Source organism: Ascidia mentula, chromosome 9 (assembly GCF_947561715.1).
Source record: "Ascidia mentula chromosome 9, kaAscMent1.1, whole genome shotgun sequence".
Taxonomy (NCBI): Eukaryota; Metazoa; Chordata; class Ascidiacea; order Phlebobranchia; family Ascidiidae; genus Ascidia; species Ascidia mentula.
In genome coordinates this window covers 1707592-1731172 of record NC_138574.1, presented here as the reverse complement: position 1 = coordinate 1731172, position 23581 = coordinate 1707592, and the positions used below count along the sequence as shown (strand labels likewise).

The following is a 23581-nucleotide window of genomic DNA, read 5'->3' as shown; positions in this document are numbered from 1 at the left end:
TTCACAAAATCGTGTCTGCTCTATTTACAAGACACATTATGCACAGAACAAACAGAATATAATGCACCTCACTTAATCAATAAAAAATTAACAGTTTGCTGCGTATTCAACACTTCGAAGTTAATGTACATGATCAGGTAAAGGTCAGTTGACGGTAACACGACGCTAGTAGGAAGAACTTTATGACAAGTAACACTTCGAAGCCTTTTGAAGATCAGTATTGGTTAGAACAGTGGAAGCCTAACATATAGGTAAAAAAATCTCAGTAACAAAAACGTTTTACGTAACGATACTCGGTAAATTGAGCCAGTTATCGTGAAATTTTGCTTGTAAATATAAAGATTGTCATGTACAGTACACAACATTCCTTTGGCGGCTCCCATATTGAATTTTGGATGTAAGTTGTACAACGTTATTCATAAACAAGCACGATGTCGCCCACTGGCGGAAAAACATATTCGGGAATTGAGTGCTGGAGTAAAGATCACAAAGCAAACCATTAGTAAGCAACTAAGCATGAAATATCAGTAGACGGAAGGTGTTTAGAAATACCCTGGTATCTTGCTTACGAGGTACATTTTAAGTGAACGGCTTCACAAAGTAATTCAAAAAACACACCGTTTAGCCACTATAACCTAATTTTTGCAAAAAATAATAACTAACAATTTTGTGATCAGCAATGGAAGGTGACAGGAGGTAACTTACATCCCTCAAAAAATTGATAAACATGATGGTAAAAATAAAAAAAAAGTGCATCCGATCCAGCCTATGCCCAGTACGCGACAAGTTGAAGCTATTCAATGGGAATGTCCAACCCGAGCATCTGCATCAGTTCAAAGTAAGAGAAAGTGAAAGCTCTGTTCACGTTCTGCGTCTGATCCATCCCGTTCGCCTCCAGGAGAAATTCCCGCACGAACTTCAGCTTCTCCTCCAACTCCGCTTGTTGCCTGGCAACGCGAGTACTTTAGTTGCTAGGCAAGTAGTTCCTAAACTGTGCGCCATGACCCAGTAGTGAACCACGAATAGACTTTTAAATGAGCCAGTGAGCTTTTTGAATACAGTAAACCATTTTATAAAATGATTGCTTTGTTTTGAATAACAATTTTTGAGAATTTTTGTTTGGTTACTTTGCACATTTCACCAATTTGACAACTCGCTCAATAAAAGATTCCTTCAGTTTGCAAGAAAGACAAAAAAATTATCACCTAGATTTCGTACGACCGACACTGGTGGCCCACAAGACGTTTCATGAAAAAAATTCCAACGCGACCGATCAAAAACTTTGCGACAAAAGTAATAAGTCGGACAAAAACGATGAGTCGACTCACTTAGCTTTAATAAGGGCCTGGATTCGAGCTTGTTCCATCGCGATCCTTGCTTCCTCCTCCTCCCGTTTCCGTCGTTCCTCCTCTCGGATTATCCTCTCTTCTTCCTCTTCCTTCTTCCGTTGTTCGTAGAGGATCCTCTCGCTTTCCTCCATCTGAGCCAAGAGCTCTTGCTCCTAAAACAGAGATTCAAGAAGTTTTTAGTTTCCAGAAAGCATTGATGATGAGGAGAACGAAATAAAGTCCGGAGGTTGCGTCCATGGAAACAAGATTTAAAACATCCTTTATTATCATGGAAATTTTGTCCCTAACCTGTAGTCGTTTTTCTTCTTCCTCCTTTGCCTTTTCAAGAGCCAACTGCTTCTTTCTCTCCTCCTCTTCACGCTTCTTCCTCTGTACCTCCTCCATCTTGCGTCTGTATTCCTCCTGAGAAGATTAACCACGCATAAAATTCATGAAAAGGTTAACAAATAAGTCACATTACGTTGACCGAAAGATATCCGGGTTAAGCATTAACCCGGGGCCAAGAGGGGTATTGGGCCATAAAGTGGTCACATGGTGCCACCACAAAACATTGAGTCAGTGTCACCCTCCCCTTTCTGGTATGTTTAAAATGACCAATGTTTAAAATTAAGAAAACCCTTTGAAGCAAACCTGTTGCTTTCGCTCTCTCTCCTGCTGTTGGAGGAGTCTCCTCTGCCTCAATTCTTCCTCTTCTTTTTCCCGTTGCTTGGCTCTCTCCGCTTCCTCCTTCTTGAGTCGAGTTGCTTCTTCCCTCTTCCTCCGTTCTGCATCCAACTCTTCCCTAAAGTAAAGAAGTTGTTTTTAAGGTGTGGGCTGACTTGAGTTTCCAACAAAAAACAGACAGGCTGCAGTTAATAATGTGTGACAAAAATATACTCCAGAAGATGATTTTTCACTTGCGAAGCCAAATTCACAGATAATAGCAAAAGAACTTGCACGAAAGATTTAATTAAACAGGAACTGTGATAAGCAATGTGGAGCCAATAATATGAATTGTGTATAAGCTGCAGACAGATGGCCACTGTTTCGACCTAAAAGGTCACATACAGGGGGCCTGACGGCACTATTGGTTGAGCTTTGCTTGGCCGTAGTGTTTCCACCTTGTTTTCACCGTAAGGTTGCACCTAGTTTGGTGCCCAAGGAAGAAACCACGGAGGCAAATCAATCCAAATACTAGGACTGTTGTAAACTTAAACAAGCAATTAGCTAATCTCCATTTTATTACAGTACATTTTAAGGAGAAAAACATCAGTTTATTGTATTGTATTAAGAGGCCACAGATGTACACAATTCAATATCCGATATCAAAAGAGAGTTTTCCTTTAGTTCCACTTGTAAAAAGAGGTAAATATGGAGGAATCACTTACCTCATTTGTTCCTGACGTTCCTGCTCTTCCTTCTCCCGCCTGATCTGTTCCTCTTTTTCCCTCCGCTTCTTCTCAACTTCCTGCTTCCTCTTCTCAGCTGCTGCCGCTCTCTTCTGCTCCCTCTCTTGCTTGGCAGCGAGTTTTGCTTGCCTCTCAGCCTCATCTTCCGCATTCTGAGCGGCAGCTTGTGATGAGATTTCGGTTCCCTCTGTACCCTGTCAAACAATGCGGAGGAAATGATTTTTGTAAAATTTTTCATATTTACGATCAATGTCAAACCATTTACCTTAAAAGATTTAAAAATGTAAACTGGATTATTTTTTGACTCCGTGGAGATTAGTATGGACAATCAAAACTGCTTGGTATCCAAAAGTGCCATAGACTTTCATGTCACTCAACTCACAGAAACAAAAGAGCCATAATAACATAATTAAGTAGAGGTGCAAAGTACTGTGCACTTTGCTACCATCTGTAGCTCAAAGATGTGCTCTAAACTCTACTGTATTTCATGGAAGTTTGCAACATCTCTTGCAACCGTTGAAAAATATCAGACTATTTTTGCTCGCTATTTTGGATTATCCTACAAATTGACTTCAAAAATGTTTAACTTTACGTCATTAATTTTGGAGTTAAAACATTTCGCACAACTGAAGCATAAATACCCCCGAGATTGACCACCATTCGTTTGATCAAAACCAGTGAGTAGTCACGAACTTACAGCGGTTAAGTCGGAGATTTGTGATTTAGAGTCATCTCCCTTTTCCACATCCGGAGCAACCTCGTCAACAACGGGAGGAGGTGGAGTCGGGCTCTTCACTTGTTCCTCCACTGGAGTGTCCTCCACACGAACAAAATCATACTCATCTTCAGGTCTGGTGAAGAAAAAAATATTTCAATGAGTTAACACGCGGGGGGTACGGCCCCCAAGGGGCTGGGGGGCCATGAATATCAAAAAGGGCCCAAGAACACTATTGTTCGCTTAAAAACGGAAAGGTTTTACCCGGAAAGGATCTCATGTTAAAAAAAGGTCCAGTATTTACATTTTTACCTTAACGACAAAAACCTATAATTGATAATTTTAAGTATAGTTACGTCATAAACGAGTACAGTGAACTGGCGAGAACCAACTCAACTTTAAACCGCAAGCGGTTGCCGAGAAGCTGCCCGGAAAAAAAGGTGTAGTAATCGCCGCACGCTGTCTTATATGATTTTTGTTTACAAAACACAGATTTTAATAATTTAAAGTGAAACGATTTTTTCTGGGCTTAATTAAGATTTCTATTGTGAAGTTTGCTGTAAGGGAATAACTTGGGTTGTATTTGTTATCGATTGATGCAATAGGTGGGTGATTTCCCAGAGCAAATAATATGTTTAATGGCAGGTAAAAATTTCTTTAGTTTTTTTAATTCTTACGTCTCGGCTGGCAGGGGAGGGAGGTCTTCCTCATAATCCTCTTCATCTTCTTCCACCTTTTTGTCGGAAACGGCGCTTTTAGGTTTCGCTGAACACAAAAGTGTCGTTATAATTTTTGACGTCACAGTGAAATGCCAATAGATTGTGAAAAAAAACAATGAACCCAGTGTCAGCTACACCCTCGTCGTGTAACTGAAAATTATACCAAAGAAACGGACCTATGTTTATATCTACTCTGCATGTTCCTATCAGTTTGCCATACACCATGACACAGTACTGGTATTAACATTCTTCCAGGAAAGGAGACAATAAACAGGCAAGGAAATGAGAAAACGTTTTCAAAGACGTTTTGTCATCGCACCTTTCACTATTTTGTCCTGTTTTGCTGGCGAAGCTCTCGCCTTGTCCGTAACCTGCGGCTTTGTGACGTCATCTCTCGGTGGTTGCGACACTTTTGCGTCATCAACTTTAACCTCTGTGGCGGAAGGTTCCTGAAACAAAAGCAAAAACATCAGAAACTGCAAGAAATATGAATGTTACCAGGATTTTATTGATATTTTCGTCATTAAGAAATGTTTATTTGAAGCACAAATCCCCCGCTGACAACTTCGAGTGGTCTTGGGAGCGTGGCACTAAAATTCTTGCGAAAAGTGATTACTGGGACTGATCTAAATTACTGCATAATCATCCAAGATACAGGTTTTCAGAATATATATTTCGCCTACAACAATCTAGGTCAGTCCTTGCGATCACTGTTTACGTCATTCACAAACAAAGATTTGTATCTTTATAAGGCGGCTGGATGTTAATGACCAAACACTTGCCTTTTTCTTTTTACTCTTGTCTCCCTTCTTGGACTTGGCCGCTGATGCCACGGATTCAGCTTTCTCTTCAATCGGAGGAGAAGTTCTCGGTTCTTCTGGAACTCTCTTCTCCTTCGGTCTTCCAGCCAAGAATGGAGTTTCTTAAACATCACAAACATTAACGCCTTGTGATGGAGTTAGACTATGTCTTTGGCTATGAAGCGAATAAAAAATAGGTTTAACTTACAACTAAATCGGCAGTGCTTTTGCAAAATGACCTTTTTTATGATGTTAACTTAATGAAAAGTAAAATTAAGCCTAGGAAAATGGAGCATAGTAAATTCATAGACGTTTTAAGACATCTTGGGTTATCAGTTGCATAATTACAATGCTAATCATCAATTTCTTGGCATTGACATTTGCATTTAAGAGTAATATTTTAAAAAGGTATTTTGCTCCTAAAGCCTAAAATTAACAACAATTTCAAATTTTCCAATGATTTTTCTCAACAAAAAATACCAACCAGGAGTTTTTGCCGGCTGTTTCTCAGGTGAACTCTGTGTGACCTCACGATCGGTGACGTCGCTGACCTTTGCCTTCGTCTTGTCTGACGCTTTTTTGCCCTTGGCATCACCTTTCTTTCCACCACGTTGCTATAGAAACATACGTACAGGCATATACAGTTGTCATTAAAATTTGTCTTAGCAAAGAGAAGTGATTTTACAAAGTAGCAAGCTTCAAAAATATTGTGAATGCATATCGCTTGCTTAAATAATCTAAATGGAAATATTCGCAAACATGCTGCTAGATAGGCACAATGTCGACGATATCAGTAACCACAAGAACACGTTCATTGATCAGCTCCAATGTATTGCACCCCAAGTCGTTTGGTATTGCCCTTAATTTTATATCTTAAAAATACATCTCATCTGCCTATGGGCATTATTAGTATGAACATAACACGACACGTATTCAAACACAGACTTAAAACATTCTGTTAAGTTGTAAAGAACGACTTCTGGTATTGTGCATCTAAACCACAAAACAATAACATGGCGTTTACTGCCCTTTCAGCAAGTCTTGTATTAAACGAGTGTTTCTTGTGCGTTATGTTTTTTTTACCTCGGCCGCTTTTCCAGCTTCCTTGACCGATTTTTTTCCTTCAGTTGCTTCAGAACCGACAGTGCTATCTGCATCTTGCTGTGCAGCCTTTAAACCTGAGAAGTAAGGACCGCTATAGCAAGAAAACTTTTCTCTATCTCCTAATTTGTTTCTCGCAATTACAGTGAATTGCAAACACAGTAACATAAAATAACACATGCAAGGCCTTACAAAAAATAAAGCTAAACTTCGTCCATTTTTCGCGGCTCTTGACTTATTTATGCGCCGCACCATTTTTACCCATCTTAGTTTAACAGCAGGCGAAACGACGGTGAATAAAACACATGTTTAAGTGTGCCAGAATAACAGGTTAATTGAAATAAAATTTGATCAGTTTCACCAAATGAATTTGAAAAAAACTGAAATATTAAAACTTGCGGCAGCCAAAAGTCATGGAAATTAATTGAACAGTGTGTTTCGCTTTAAATATAAGGACCACTGTAACTGAATTTTTAATTGAGTGATGACAAAAAGAGCAAAATGGTTTTAATTTTTACCTTTTCTCTGGGGTCCTTTAGTGGGGGCTGCAGGTTGTTTGACCTTTGATCCAGGTTTAGCCTTTCCTGGTGGCTTAACTGACGACTTATCCGATTTAACGGATTCGGCCACTCCACCAGCTGCTTTCATGGCTGCAACCTTGCCTTTAGCTTGTTCACCCACGCCCTGGTAAAGACAAAAACCGCAGTGTTACGACATTTACCGTTTATTTTGCCTTACATGCCTGCGGTTCCACAAAGTTAATTAACAGTAGGTCGCATACGGGCAATACTTTGCTCAGGGCAATACTGGCTGCGTACTGCCGTCGGCACACGCCCATAAACACAAAGTCCAGTCTTAACTTTTACAACACAAATTTTTGAGGTCGATTCAAAAGTCAAGCGGTTTGTACTCACTTTCTTGTCGACTTTAATTTTTTCCGGTTCAACTTTCGTTCGTCCCTGGATCGTCGGTTCTTCTGGTTTCGGGTCACCGAGTTTGCTTTCGTAAGTTGTGACGTCAAAATCAAGTTGGACGCCGTCCTTGTCAGCTGGTATGGAAGATCTTTGTGCAAAAAAACTCTTTGATAAAGTTTGAGAATCCACCAAACAATCTTATAGGCAACAGAGACTTAATATCTGATTTATTCGACAAATAATATATAACAAAAATCTCCAAGTCATTTAGCGATATGAATATTTCGCCAGCAATTAGGCATCGTTGGACTTTTTCAAAAAAGTCTGACTGCCTCAAAGGGCGAAGATATTAGAAAAGAACATTCAAGTGACGAGGGACTGATATTGACAAATATTTGTTTCTTGAAAAAACAAACAAACTTAGTTCTGTCAGGTGACAAACTGCTTCTTCGACTGATCGGAGATCGTGATGACGTTGAGGAAAGTGATGTTGTGACGCTGGAAGCTCGACTTGGGGTCATTGAAGGGGCAGCTGGTGGCTTTATGACGTCAAAATAAACAATTGTTAACACGATAAGCAACATAGAGTGGGGGGTGGGATATGGTGGTTTTTGTAATATCGTTTGATTGTTGTTAAACAACATATCTAGCAGTTAACTACCAACTCTACAAAGGTAATTTTGAAAACGCATGAATAACAGTACAAACACTGTATATATGAGACACAGGTAATAATCAAATTATATTACTGAAAGTTTAATATGAACACTGTGTATGAAACGTTATATCTCATTGCTTATGTGTGTAATAGCTTTTTCCAGTGGTAAAATTTCCAATAGTAAAGCCAGAGAGTTACTTAACGTAAAAGATTCGAAAAAAATTGCTTCCACTGTCACACAATGTATGACGTAACATTTGATGTCGGGTAACACGGAAGTAATGGCAGTATAGCAAATCGTTTGATCATTGACTTACCAAGTCCACCACTAGCTTCTGCCTTTTAGGCGCCGCCTCTTTAACAGGTTTAGTCGTTTCCTTGACAACCGGTGCCGCTTGCCTCGGAGACTCTTTTGCCGTCTCGCCGCTAGTGGGCGTTAGAACGGAGCTGACTGTGGTTGAACTCCGGCGAGATCGAACTTGAGGAAGGGTTTAATTTGAAATTACTCAACTACAAACTAATATTGTTTTAAAACCATATTTATGAGTGTATTTGACGAAATGCTGAGTTTACAATAAAATGGAAGCAAACAACGAATACGTTTTTGTTTTGCCGCCACATTATATAGCAACCAAAACTTTCTGCTACTACATTTCACCAAACCAAGTGAAGGTTATGTTTCGTTTTAAAAGTTAAGAAACAAACATGTAACACGTAATGTATCACATATGTTCGTTACTTGTGTGGAATTATTTAAGTCACGATGCAATGTTACATTCCGAAAAAACGGCCAAGGGCAATACCAGAATGCGGGTGGAAAGAAACCTTCATACATATGTCACTTATTTATAGTTTTATATATTGTAAAACAGTATGTTTAATTCCGAGAATAAAGAGCCTATATATTGTTTACATTGTCATGTTTGAAAAAACGTTTCGGCAAAAACTTATGCCATCATGAGTTTGAATGACGCAGTTGGTGTAGCTCCATCAATATATGGAAATGTTTAAACTCATGAAATCTGAGGTTTCACAAACGTTTTAGCACGATTTTAACCAACCACAAAGTCAACCTGACTGATTCAAGCCATCTTACCAATATGTCTTCCTGCCTCCTTATCATGAACAACTTCAACTTCGTCAGGTTTAATATTCGACTTCTCAAGTTTATCGACGACATCACCTTCGAACTCAAGGTCACGCGCTTCGATTCCAAGGTCAGACGCTTTCTCCTGAATCTTGTTCACGAATTCTTCCTGTAAGAATTATTTTTAGATTGTTACAGCAGAAGAGGGAGCATGAATTGTTATCGTAAGCAACCAAACACTGAGAATGTACGCGATTTCCACCAGGAGTACAAAACTGTCGGGCCGGAAATTGTAAAAAATTCGACAGGTCGACCAATGCAGATGGGTAAAGGTGTACAATACGAGTGTTGTCACCACAATTTATTAATCAGCCTATTAGCATTAATCACCGTTGAAATACTGTAACCGAAAAGCCAAAAAATACCCAACAAAACAGCAGTATGGAAATTTTCTGAGTGACGCTAATATATCAACTCCTTGTGGGCCATATTTAAAAACCCAACGGCCCAGAATTGGTCCGAGGGCCGCAGTTTGCCTGTGTCTGCTGTATGTACACCTTGGCCTATGTGGGTATATTGATATTCTTGCCTGAACTGAGGATATGGAACTGGGTACGGAGCTGGCAGATTTTGCCGATCCGGGAACCGAGAGTTCTTTCTTGGTTGGCGTTGGCTTGGCAACGATCACTCGTTCTTCTCTCTTCTCCTTCATGATCTTCTTCAGTTTCTCCTGTTTCTTTGCTTCCTCCTCCTCGATCGCCTGGAGAAGGAAAACATAATACGTTTGTAATAAAATTGTTTGTGATCACCAAACTATTTCCAAATACGATGAAAAGTTGACCAAGAAGATGTAACAGCCACCACTAGAAAATATTTACAAATAATATTTAGAAAAATATGGAAAAGGTTACACACGATTTAAGCCTTCTTCATTATATTTATCATGTTCATCCACGAAACGCCATAATTGCAGTAGTTCTCAAACTTCTTTGCGTACGACGCTCTTTTAAAGATGCATTTAGAAAGGTTTAGGGCACTTAGGACGCATCAGTTTTTATCAATCTATCAGGATTCGTTCCTATGATTACAATTTTCAGTCGCACTGATTTCAAAACTTTGCATGAGCCTGACCAATCACAAAATATACGCGCGAGCCAAACTTTTTCAATATATATTTGATGTCACAACTATAAACAGAATAACAACAAACCATGCCACATTTTATCAACAATGAAACCATTAGGGAATCATAACAACATTAAGGAAAAACAATTTTATACCTTTTGTTGAACATCTGTACGTTTGGACTCCACGTCGGCCTGTGTAGTGGTTGCCTGTGATCAATAAAATAAAAATTGCATTTGACTCATAGAGAATCATCGTTCATTGCAGTATTAACTGTTTTTTTTCCCACGTCATTGCTATGAAGTTTTGTTAAACAGACCATTGTGGTTTGACACTGTTTGCTTCTTAAAAAATTCGTACAATACAGAAATTTGCTTGGGCAAAACCAATTAAGATACATATTGCGAGGCGTTTGCCAACATAATTGATTTTAAATACCTACAAGCTTCCCCAGATAATTACTTAAAAGTTACCTCAGTCTCATCACTTGTCTCTTCTTCCTCAGTTTCTTCATCCTCAAACTCATCTTCTTCTTCCTCCTCCTCCTCCTCTCCTTTAATCGATTCATTCCAAAGCGCCGCAGCTTCCTTTGCATCCTCATCCAATCCGCTCTTTGGTCGTTGTTTTTTCACCACAAGAGCCGCAACCTGCAAAAGTCAATTAAAACCAAACTCTAATTTGATCTTATGATCTTAATGGGATTTCGCTTCACGCTGCACTAGGTGATATCATAAATCACGTTTAATATATTTCTTTTTGCGTTTTTAATTTTAAACTTTTTCTTTTGTAATCTTTTATACTTTCAAAATTTAAACTCTTAATTTTTTTTCTCATTTGCGAAGCCAATACACAACCCTTTAAATTGGAAATTAAACCAAAAGTAAGCAACCTAACAACGTTTTTTGTGAGCTTAAAACCCAGTTTTTCAAATATTTTGACTACTAATTGTATTGCTCATCCACCATCGTGCAAACTCACCTTCTGCGCATGCGCAGTTAGCTTTTCCGATCGGCTGGATATTGGGCGGGAATCCGCACTTAATGAATCCGATTGTTTCGCAATCTATTTAAAATTTGCAATTGTCAATTATGGAAAGAACACGTAGGAAACAAAGTTTAAACGACAAGAAATCAACTTATTTCCAATTTCCCATTGGAACTAGCTTGACAAAAAAATTTTGTATTTTCCAAACCTTTTCTTTTGCATCAGAAGAAGATTCCTCTTCAGTCTCAGTGACATATTCCGATTCGTCCTCTTCATATTCAGATTCCTCCTTTACTTTTTTCTCTTCCCGTTTAGTTACAATAACCTCGGACACATAGGATTCGGCTTTAACTTCATCATAATCCTCGTCATCATCAGTGGTGGTGGTGGTGGCGTGTTTAGATTTGTCCACTTCAGCAAAGGATACTCGTCTACTGCTCTGCTGTTTGACTGAACTAAAAAACAGAGGCAAATGTGGAATTTTAACAGTGTCTTCAGAAAGTACAAACAACCTTAAAAACATGATAATCCAATAAACAGTCTGAAGACTTTGGTACAATGTCATGCAAAAGCCACTATAGCCTTTAGAAAAAATCTAAAATGATTAATCGTTACCTCTCTGGGACACTGAAAGTACTTGGGTCACTTTCCGCAACTTTCAGGTCATGTTTTGATGAAACTGTCACTGATGCCTTCTTGTCATAAGAAGATGCTGTGTGGTAATTGATCAGTGGTAGAAATTAAATGAAAGCATAAGATAGGTTTTGTTGCACACAAAATCCAAGAAGTTGTTTTTAAAACCCTATCATTAGGTTAAAAATACAAATCATAGACTCCAAAATGTCAAAGGTTAAAAGCCTAAAAATGACTTACATTTTGTGGTTACAGACATAGCGTCTTCATCTTCTGTTTCACTGACATCTTTGCCACCTGACCTTGCGATCGACCCCCCAACAGGGACCACTTCCCCATCTGGCATCTTCAGAGATGCAGCAGGAAGTCGGCTCCTCCTCATCACAGATGGGAGACTTCCTCTTGTGCTGGAACTCTGGCAAGCAACAATTAGAGACTAAGTGATGCCATTTTTTTACTATTTTGTGTTTAATCCAGTGTTTCGCAATCTAGGGTTTGTGAACCCGTAAAGCGTCCATGAAATGTTTTATTCTTGAATGAGTAAACACAGTCTTTTCATTAAAATTGATGTATTTTTGTTCTTCTTTTATTCCCTTGTTGTATTTTTTTTGTTTTCACTACAGTTTCAGATATTGTTTGAATTGCCTTCTGTTGGATGCATATATAATACATTTTTTACTTGTTAACAATAGAAATGCAATAATTGTGTAGAGGTTGCAAATACCTTCTTGCTTGATGATGATTTGAGGAAAGAAGCTGATGACTGGCTTCCAGGTCCACTGTAGCCTTTCAGTCCTGTTGATAACATTTGTTTAAATTTTTAGCTTTAACACACTAAATGAACAATACTGCATGACATCCATAAGCACAACATTTGTAAAAACACACACACACATATCCCTGCAATGCTGGTAAGATTTTATCGGCACTGTTTACTCTATGTTGGTTACTTTGGGTAAATTATAAATGTAACAAATTTTGAAAGTGATATTTGTTATATTTTATAATATAAAATATGAATTTCGTTGAAAGAGAACGAAAATTATCAGAAATGTTAAAATATGTTAACACAAAGTTGGGTAATAGTTTAATGTAATCCGAGAAAGTGAACAGCTATAGTTTGCAACTAACACAAGTGCTTAAGTTACTTGAATGACCCCAATACACATGCATACCATAAACAGGGGCCTCAACTTCACTGGTAACTTCTACTTTGCTTTTAATTGATGAAGAATACTTGGATCGCTTGGAAGCTACAACATGCAAGTTAGTTTTGTGAAGGTTTAGCATTAGGTAATGATAAAATTAAATATACTCTTGCTATACATTTAATTTACACACTACACTAATATGCACATTAGAACTGTAGCAAGCATAGGCAAGCAAGACTTGGCCTTTTTACAAGCATTTATGTAAAATACTATCCACTAAATACTGAGATTTTCACTTGACAAACTTAGCATGCTGACATACATAAAAATTAAAATCATGTGCAAGCGATGATCTGGGAATGAGTGACTATGTTTTAACATGCAAGCATTGTTACTTCTAGTGAGTTGCAAAAATGGGATCCATGCACCAGCTAAAATCCTAAAGTGAAAATACCTTTCTTTGATTTTGAACTACTTGTTTGGCTTGACTTTGAAACAAATTCACGCTTTGATGATTTGCGTTCGGTCGATTTTGACGACTTGGACATTCTGTCACTTTGGTCGGAGTCCTCATTTTCCGAGTCTGCAAAATCATAAGTTATAATATATACATGTTTGATTTGTGCACTACATGAAACAACTTGGCATATAATATAAAATATAGATAAAAAATCAAAAATGAGGTCTTTATTTTACAACATACATACACCTTTCCTGTTTATGACACACTTTTGCACATTATGTTTGTATTTTATATAAAAACACCATTCACATTTAACCACATTTTCAGTAAAAATATTGTATTTTTTGCTTCACATAATTTCTAAACCAACTGTACATTAGACAAGTTACCTTTCCTGGATGGAAGTTTCTTGTGATGATCCCTCTCATCATCAGAATAACCTCTATCACCTTCAGATCCATCCTGTTCATCTTCATCAACTGATCTTTTCCTGAAGTAAGCATGTTGGCTTCCTGGTAACGAACCAGATGGAGCAAGGTATTGGGAGCCAGGCAGTGAAGCTTGCTGAGGTGTTGAGCTTTTCTGCTGACCCGTCAACATTGGTGTGGCAGGCTCAATGCCGATAGATGGGACAGGTAAGTCTGATGTCTGCAAAAGGGAAACTGTATCAGTGGAAGAGCATGGATTAGGCCAGCAGTGGATATCACAAAAAAATGATTTTTAGAAAAAAGTATGAATGCAGGTCACACATAGCTGGTGGCGAGTTTTACTGAATTTAATTCTAATCTAAGATTAGGGCACTTTGAAACAATGAAAGATGTGAAAGTTGTAATACATCTAAATGAAAAGCGAAAACGATGCACAGGAAGAAAAATATTCACAAACATCTGTAATTTTGCATGTTTCCAGGCTTACTTTGCAAAATGCATCAATATTTTTTTTTTAATTGGAGTTTATCAATCACACATAGTAAGAATCTAGAAGTTGCAGTGAACCCTGTGCCAATGCTCTAGTGAGTGACACATGTTTTTAACAAGGTTCCTGTTGACATATCGCACACATAAACAAAGCCACCTCAAACATCACAAAACTTCACATACTTTTGCTTCACTTTCATGATAACTTCTTTTTGTTGAAGGAACTCTGCGATGTTTCGACGAGTGGTGAGATAATGAGTGAGATTTTTTAGATTCACTTTGGACACTTCCACCCTCAGAAGGTCCTTGGCTGGCAGATAAGATGGACACCTTGTCTGACAATGTCTGTTTCACTAAAAATCATACAAACTTTTAAATTGACATACAAGACAAAAATGTTTTTAAACAGTTTGGCAGGTCTTATGTCATACATTGTTGGCGCAATAAAGCACAATATATTGAACCTTACAATACAAATCCATTCCAGTTATCCATTTGTATCAGCTTTATTCAGCAATACAACAATTGATCACAAAATCGTGTTTTTATTATTTGTTAAATATAAGAGAAGAATGCCATGAAATAACTACAGGGATCAGACGGTACAGGTAGGTTTTGAACAACGGATAGGTCTTAGTATGTAGCAGTACAATCTGATAACTTGAAAAAGGGTAACAAAACGATCAGCGGCATTGTATATGGTCTTATTTTAAATATAATGAGCAACCAGAGCAAATGGGGTCCTGGCTTACCAAGGTTACTTGATATTGGCATTGCACCTCCATAAAAACTTGAGTTTTGTTTCTGTGATGATGTTTCCATGTCGCCTGGAAGTTTCGGAGCAAACAGGATCTAGGAATATCGGAAGTTACAAAACAAACACATCAAACTACTTTCTTTTCACCCCCTATGATCAAGTACAGTGTGTGTATTTTGTAACATTATCATCGCATGATCAAGTATTTGCCGGATGTAATTAGGGCAACTAAAGCAAATGGGTCATTAATCATCTTAAACATGCCCCAAAACAATAAAAACTTTAGTTACATATTGGAAAGGTTTCTTCCCCCCACAATTGAATGTGTTTTGGGGATCTTCGCTCAAAACAGAATTTGTTTAGGTGCAAATACTTGGGAGCATATGATCTTGAGTATTAAATGTAATTCACAAATTTGCTGGTTGATTTATTATTCAAATGTTTACAACAAAACTGTGTCAATGAAAGGTCATTTCAGTGAAAGGTCAATTGGACAGAAGATAAGCACAGTCAAACCATTTACATTATCATTCCAACTACCAATTTCATAGTTTTGACTCTCACATTCCAAATGATTTTTGATTACTCATTACTGCCTAAACTTTAATAACCAACAGAATTACTATCGACCCTGCATGTTTTAATATGAACTAAGCATGCAAATTCAAAATAAATATGTTTCTTACAAATAAGCATGGTATGGCAACCTTGGGTACAAGAGACTAATTAAAACAAGTGTAACTACCTGCTTGGCTCCAGAAGAGTGACTTGATGTTGTTGATTTTGGACCACGGTGTCTGGCTTCCTCCGGCAGCATCACCTCTTCAGTGGGATTAATGACATATGCGCCACCTGCCACAGCCGCAAGTGCAGCATCAGTGTCGCCTACTGATGATCGGTGGCTGCCACTTAATCGCTTGACAACATACACATCATCATATTCAATCTGAAACATTTACATTTGCTTAGAAAACTATTCCTGGTAGTTTTTACTGGTAAATTTAACTGTAATTTAGGCGTTTAATTTAGGTTTTACAAAGAGAATACACTTGAATTTGTTTCACTTTGATTTGCAAGTGTATGAACTGTAGAATATGCTTGCCTGTCATTTACATGTGTTTTATGCATTTGATATTTCAAGTACACTTTTACTGTGAAATTTTATTGCAATCTTGTCCATCATTGAATAAAGTTCAAATGCCATAATTTTACCTCTCGGTCAGGCTGTGGTTTTGTTTTTGCCAACAGCCTTGAGTCTACTGCAGGTGTGTTGGTTGGCACTTGTATGGAAGCACCAAGATTTGCATCACGTCTTACTAATTTGTGGTGCTTCTCTTTACTCACATGCTGTTAACAGGTTAAGATAAGGCATGCCTTATTAGCGGAGTTAGATAGAAATAACATGCTTTGTTAAGTTTTAAATCCTAATATTAAACTTTAGTAATGCTTTGTTTACAGATCAGTAAAAGAATCATCGATTGCAATGGTTTAACAATGAAAAGTCCTCATTAAATATGTAAAAATCAAATCTCATTCAGCGATATGTGATTTTGTAACAAGTGTTTAGCATAATAAGTACAATAGTAGTGTTAATCTTCATTTTTACATTCGGATTTCATGCATGCAATTAAGACATCAAACCAACCTGTATTTCTGTGATGGTCCCTGGTTGAGGTTTTTCAATCACTACATATGCATCCTTAGGGTGTGTGCCATCATCATAAACTAAAACAAACAAAAAATACATTATCTCTAATGTCAAAAGTAGTGGTGGAAATAGGAAGATTTCTGCATTTAATCAGCATTGCATGTCAGTTTCCAAAATCATCCCCATGCACTGGTGCATAGTTTTGATATTGTTGCAACATACTTCCCTAGCATTTGCACAATGCTCCTCAATTTTTAAACAAGCTTAAGGAATTTTATGGCCACATTACATAGCAACTTTTGATGTATTGCAGTGACAAAAAAATGTATTGTGATTTGTAAGTGAATTAGTCTTAAACATTTTTAGGGCGTGTTGCTGTTACATTTTGATAGTAAAGATCACTGACATAACCAAATTTTGTTTTGCTTGTACATTGAAAAGTATTGTTCTATGTGATTTTTTGGTACAATTTATAGTGTTTTGCTACCTGTAGGCAAAGGAAAATTTGTCACACCAGATAAGCGAGTAGTGCAACATAAAACCTCACATTATTTAAAATAATCAGACTCAATAAGTGGCAATACACTAGAAGACTGATAAGGATTACTGTACAATAGGAATGATAAAGTGTACAATTCATTATGTAGCTTAAGCTACCAATGAACGTATCAAGCATAATTACACCACTTAATGTAAATCATAGCAGAAATTTGTCTGGTTTGGTCCACGCTGGCTGAAGGGACATCAATTGTATTGTATGTCGCGCAATGACAAGCACGGCGCCCAATTATGGGTCACATTACTTAACTGGGAGGAAGGACACACTTTTTGTAACCTGATTAGGTCAAACATAAGCCCAAAACAAAAGGATTTTGCCATACAATGCAGAACACATGTTCTCCAGAAACAGCTGCAATGACAGAGTACCCCAGTACAAGCATTATGCCAAATGATTTGTAGACATTCCACAATTTATGGCATATTGAACTGTCAATCACTCCGTTAAGGGCTATAAGCTTTTCAATAGCCCTTCACCACACAAAGGGAAATGAAAGTTGCTCGCTAAAGCATGTGCTTATGCTTACGTTGGCTTAAGTGTTTGGTTTCCACTTCTAGACCAAGTGACTTTGAAACGCAACCCCTGTTAAAGCCCGTGTGTAGTGTGTTTGGGTTGATGCCAAAACAGAACAGCATTTAACAACACTACCTTTAATTCATTTTCCCAAGCCAACGACCTCTTGTTCTGCTAAGGACCCAAAACAATTGCTACAATGGAAGGATAAAGACTTTCAAATTAAACGCCTCACCTCATTAAACTAGAAATGAGAATTTAAGTTTGAAGCAATGACAGCATTTACAACTTTGCATCAATTGAAACCAAGCCCCAACCATTCATTTACACCAAGTGGAACTTTCAATTAAATATGTATAATTACCAACCAGTGACAGTCTATGATTCATCGATTTAATTAAGCAACGATACTGAGGGACAATGTTTAAGGCCAAAACTATAGATAGATGGAGTCACAATTCAACAACAGGTGCACCGGTAATGCTTGTTTCCATGACAATGGGTCTTTTTTGTGAGATCATTGGGTTCACGATCCATTGATTTATATAAAAACAAAGCTGCTTCGGGATACTGTGTGAAGAGCTATAACTACACTACACTAATGGTATAAGTTACAATTCAGCATTGTGATTACCGGAAATACTTGTTTCCATGACAACAGGTCTCCTTTGTGAGGTCATGTTGTCAATTTGCCTTGGGCTTTTCTCTTCTTGGACTTCCCCTCTATGTCTGTGTCTGATAACAAGCACATGTTAAAAATAAAAATCACCAGCTTGAAACAAACAACAGCTTACCTGTGCTCACGTTTTTCATCCCTTCTGTGTCTTCTATGCTTGTGGTCATCTTCTGTGCAAAGAAAATGGCTATTACATTAATTTTCGTGAAATAAACATGCCTATAAAGTAATAGCGGGTTTGCACAAAAAAAAGTTATTTGCAAACCATTTTAAAACAAAGCTACGTGTCCTGTATTATAAAATACATGCTGGAACAGAAGTTCAGTGCAAAAGGTTACTCCTTTACTTATAAGCACATTTGCCAGACATGGTAGAGTTATCTGACCTTGGGGTAAAACCTCAGCAGTTTCTCCACCCTCATGTGCATGTCTATGTTTATGACGCCTGTGATGTTTGCGACCTTCATCGGCCGCTTCTGGTGAATGTCTAGGTTCATCTCTTGCTGGGGGCCTGCGACATTCAATGAAAATTACACAAGTTGAATTCATGAAGCCAATCGGCCACATTCACCACACAGGTTGAAAATGTAAAGGGCAAATTTTGTCTGACAGCACAACAGGAAAATGATCATACCTTGTAATGTTGTATTACGATAGGATTTAACAAAGTTTATTTGCTCACTTGTGTCTAGTGGTGGCACTTTCATCTAGATACGTCCTATAATAGACTACAAGCATTTTGCTAAGTGGTGGTATACAATAATTTTAAGAATATAACTTCTATCAATAAAACATGAAATAAACACAGGACATAGAAATACAAGTTGTGACACTAATGGGTTTCACAGGACATATCAATATATGCAGGATTGCAATGTTCTTAGAAGGGGGGGAAATGCCTGTGAACCCTGCGAATGCCACCACTGCTCACATCATTTAAAACAACCAACCTTTCAATTTTTTGTTGTTCTTGTGCAGCGATGGCAGCAGCCTCTTCAGTCTGTTTAGGAGTATGTTGTAAATCAACAATGGACGTGTTAATGCATGCAGAGATTTTGAACTTACCTTTTTTCTTTCCTCAGCTTGCAATTTTTCCTCTCTTTGCTTCCTCCTCATCTCTCTCTCTTCCCTTCTCTTTCTTCTCCTCTCCTCTTTTTCTCTCTTTTCCTCCTCTTTGGGGTCAACCTAAGTACAAATATTTTTACAAGTTCAAACAAATACCCACAAAATCTTGAATAACAAATGTAGCCCTAATTACATTAGTATACCACACAGAAATGCAATGTTTAAACTTAATTAAAAAATGCTTATATTTCGGATTTGTTGGAAAGACATCACGCAAAACTCATTTAAGAACACGAATGTAAAACAATAGAAACAATACAATTACAATCAAGTACCATACACATAAACTCTACTAAAACAAAAAACACCACAAACTTTTTCTTTGCTGGGTTCCTCTTTAACCGGTTCCTCTCTTTTACGCACTTCAGTTTTAACCGGCGTTGGTTGCTCGACAAGAGTTGTTTTCACCGGTTCTGGGACAGCAGGTTTAGTTTTCTTCCTCTGTTTTTCTGCCTCTTTCTCCAATCGCATCTGCCTCCGCTTTTGCCTTCTCTCTTCCTTCTCCTGTTGCTTCCTCTTCTGCTCCTGTAGTTTCTCCTCCTGCTCCTTGAGAAGTTTTTGTCGTTCCCGCATCTGTTGTCTGACTGGAGATTCCACCAAACTCTGTTGTCATGTAAAATAGATTAAATCTTAAGGGCTGTTTTCAAAACAAGCACATCAGAAGAGTTAAATTATCTGTCACTACTGTGGTTGCCAGGCATAATGTAAATATCCTAATTGTTGCTCCTGGCATCGACCATCAACAAATTAAATACAATCTTTGTTTATCTGTGTACTCAGTTGTTGATAATTATATGTTTACACAGAAAATATGTCACAGCAAAATCACTCAAACATGGAAATACACACAAGCCCACACTTGCAATCTTTACCATAATAGCGCGCTGCATATCCACCATAAGTTCACTGGCACCTGACGATGAACCTTCCCCATCATTGTCAACTTGCTTCCTATTTTTCGTCATGACAAGTTCAAGGGTCTCGCGGATATGTTTCTGGTGTTCGTGTGCAGCTATCAACAACTCTGTGAGAATCTGCACCCACATAATAAGTTGTGGTTTCGAACTATATATACAAACATTTTTACCCAAAAATAAAACTAGAGGGAAAACTGTTTGTGTTGAAACATTTTTATGGCCCGCAGCAACCTATTGGGGGGGGGGGGGGGGGGGCACAGGATTAATATTGATACAAATAATAACAGTGACCTCATCTGCCAGTCACTTTAAAATTTGTTTGTATTGGGGTCACCAAGAAAAAAAAGTTTTTGAAATTTTATCAGAGATTGGGGGTTCACTAAGTTTTTTAGAAAAAGTGGGGTCCATGCAACCAATGAAATTTAAAAACCCTGATTTATGGCATGTATACTAACAGATGAACACATTAGTGTTGACAAATATGTTCTGATTGCAAAGCAAGCTAATTTTTTATACAAACTAACAAATACCTCTTGTTTTTCTTTAGGCTTTAGATCAGCGTAGGTAACTTCCAATATTTCTCCTGACTCATGATATTTTACTGCCTGGATGCGATTGGCCGGTATAAGGGTTCCGGTTGGGTCGTCTTGCTGTGATGGAGGGGGGACACGACTGCTCGTGTCAAAAGATTCCACAGACCCGGGCCCACCTTGACCCCTGACCCTAAAGGTTAAGTGGAAAAGAGTTTGAAAAAAGTTTTGAAGAAACTATGAACTGAAATGTGTAGAAATAGGACTTTTATATTTTTTGGATTCTTCGACTAATTTCAGTTAATTTGTACATGATTTGTCACTAACAAAGTTAATTTATCCCAAAAACATTTTGTTTTTAATTATACTGCATTTTAATTTAATTGAAAACTTTTGGCCACTGTAATATTTTACACCAAATCCACCTTTGAGTCCTACACATACCTGTAGAATTCATAAGAAGGTACATTTCCAGGGGCCAGCAACATGCTTTTTGTCACCCGGTAGGGAGGTGGCATGGACGATAAATTGTAAGTCGCATTCTTATACAGGTGTGGAAGCAAAGGGTTTTGCCGGTAAAGTGTTTTGTCAGATATTAGTCCATTGTTTCGAAGTTTTTGCAGCATGGCTGAAAAATGTAGATGTTAACAAACGTATGATGTTTATTATGAGGATCTGAACCAGAACTGCAGAGAATGACATACTGGTTACAATTTTAACAATAATACACACAAAGCATTTGCTTTTATACAGAATGAGCTATGGTATAGTGTAGGAATTTATTGTGCATTCATGTCTATCATAATGTGGTTATTTTTGTCCATTTGCAATTATGACAACTTAATTTTTTTTTAAATGCATTGAACATCCATATAAACAATTGCTTTGTTAACCTTCATTCCATTGTTTGGACCAAGTGGATATATATCTCTTAGGGCTGAAACCTGGACGTATCCTGCGTTCTGCAAAAGCACCTTTCGGCTCATACAGAAACCGTAAATACAAATCGTCCCCTAATGTCAGAGAAAATACAAGATTAGGATCAATTTATAAACTAACTATTTAACAAACTTACCCTTTCTTCTGTAGGTTGGTCTTTGTCTTCCATAGTTTAAAATTGCCCAACTCAAATCATGGCAAGTTTTAAGAACTGGTTCCTCTTTGACTTCTTCGTCTTTGACGGTAAAACGAAGGTCATTTTCCCAAGATGTTTCTTGCTGTAAAATATACAAACATTATTCTGTAACCTCCTATTACCCTTCAACCCTTCCTGCAGTATTACCCTTCCTGTGGTGATTGATTCATCTTCTTCACCAGTTTTACATGCAAGTTCCTCAGCAAAGAGAAGCAGAGCTCCTGATATAAATATAATGAGTGAGTGAAACGGCAAGGAGGTCACCCCCTAGTGCAATTCTCCGTACCCAAATCATCCTCATATGGGTTAACTGGAACCTAGGTTTTATAAGTGTTCGTGCCATTTTACCTTTTGCCCCGTATAGTTCATTTATATTGAAGGAATACTAACATACTTGCTACAATCACACATTCATTTTATCACCTTTTCTGGTTAGAAATGTCTTATGTAGTGGTACAGCTTTGTCTTTACCATTACCTCCATTGTCACTTCGGGTTGCTTGATGTTGAAACTGAGCTACCTGAAAAAAGGTTTTCATGCTCTAGTTTGTGATAAATTGTTATTATTGAAAAACACAGACACCTTGTATTTGTGCTATGCTGAACTTTAGGTATGGATATCAAAAAGATTTACCAGATGTTTATAAAACGATATATCAGGTGAGGAGTTACTTACCTGATATTGATACTTTGAGTCCAAGTTATAATAATCTTCTGGCTCCAAAAACACGTCCAGGCGCTCGTTTCCATTCTTTGAAACCTTTGCAAAAAAAAGAAAATTTTCAGAAATCTGGGAATTGTTTAACGAAGGTTGTAACTTACCTGACCAACCCCTTTTGACAGTAAGGACAATGGCAAGTATGAAGCTGCCATTCACGTAAATGACAGTTCTGCCTTACCTAAGATATTTCTTTTTGCTGGAACTGAAATTTATGGGATTTAAGTTAATGTGTATGCAAGGAGACATTGCAAAAAGTTAAACATAATTATAATTGTGCAATGTCAGAAAACATCACTGCGTCAACAAATTGACTGGCTTAACTCATTACAAACCATTAGTTTTCATTTTTTCATATCTCTGTAACATTAACTGACTTCTTTATTAAAAAGCGCCATTATTTCCCATGAGATATTCTTGTGCAAACTGCCAATTGACGTAAAACGTTCCCTAACTTAACCTGGTGTCCTATTTAACTGCACGTCGATTTTTAAATGCCAAAACAATATTTACAGTTTTATTTCACGTATGTTTAGGGTCCAAATAGTCTTCAATGACAAACTATTAGCGCAGCCATGTCGTACAGGTACGAAAGCAACGCGACACCAACAGATTGATTTCCCGCTGTCAGTCCACTAAACAATAGCGTTCCTTATCTCCATGACGAGAGTGAAGTTTATGACGTCAGATAAAGTCTATACGGTCTGCTGGTCTTGCCGTTTTGCCATTTACATGTAACTTTTGGTGCACAATAATATGAGATGACTTATTTAGTTCACCCAAACTTTTTAACAACCGCATATATGTTTTAACTTTCAGTTTATTGAGTGTGACCAATCTGTTCCTGTTTTGATTGAGCCAATGCAAATGAACAGCTTGTGATAGGCTGGTATTACCACAATCTCCGCGTTCAGACAAAACCATCTGCAGCATAAGTTAAAAGATAAAGGTCAGCAACAAATATACGTACTTTAATCATGACGAACGATTGGAATTCTAAT

General features: G+C 37.7%; 1 protein-coding gene across 4 annotated transcripts; it reads right to left on the bottom strand.

Moving 5' to 3' along the window:
* Window positions 1-22787, bottom strand: LOC145914711 (uncharacterized). 4 transcript variants are annotated; one of them, XM_083002534.1, is made up of 47 exons: window positions 22685-22787; window positions 22539-22622; window positions 22287-22383; window positions 22011-22084; window positions 21804-21945; window positions 21622-21741; window positions 21173-21356; window positions 20729-20921; window positions 20154-20315; window positions 19597-19884; window positions 19222-19341; window positions 19107-19156; window positions 18543-18667; window positions 18276-18327; window positions 18116-18216; window positions 16407-16486; window positions 15974-16108; window positions 15507-15707; window positions 14757-14856; window positions 14188-14357; window positions 13477-13735; window positions 13079-13207; window positions 12649-12726; window positions 12198-12268; window positions 11714-11888; window positions 11456-11552; window positions 11049-11295; window positions 10835-10918; window positions 10330-10503; window positions 10012-10065; window positions 9321-9491; window positions 8741-8900; window positions 7962-8122; window positions 7407-7525; window positions 6987-7134; window positions 6591-6756; window positions 6055-6149; window positions 5456-5585; window positions 4954-5093; window positions 4491-4620; window positions 4130-4217; window positions 3435-3588; window positions 2717-2931; window positions 1980-2130; window positions 1638-1751; window positions 1329-1501; window positions 1-947 (listed from the first exon to the last, which is right to left on the bottom strand). In XM_083002534.1, exons 1-47 carry the CDS (start codon window positions 22733-22735, stop codon window positions 794-796), a joined length of 6366 nt encoding a protein of 2121 aa, XP_082858660.1. In that variant the 5' UTR covers window positions 22736-22787; the 3' UTR covers window positions 1-793. The 4 variants fall into 4 exon arrangements, with proteins under 4 accessions (XP_082858660.1, XP_082858661.1, XP_082858662.1 ...); XM_083002535.1 differs by having other exon boundaries at window positions 15507-15677; XM_083002536.1 differs by lacking the exon at window positions 12649-12726.
* Between the last annotated feature and the right edge of the window lie 794 nt (window positions 22788-23581).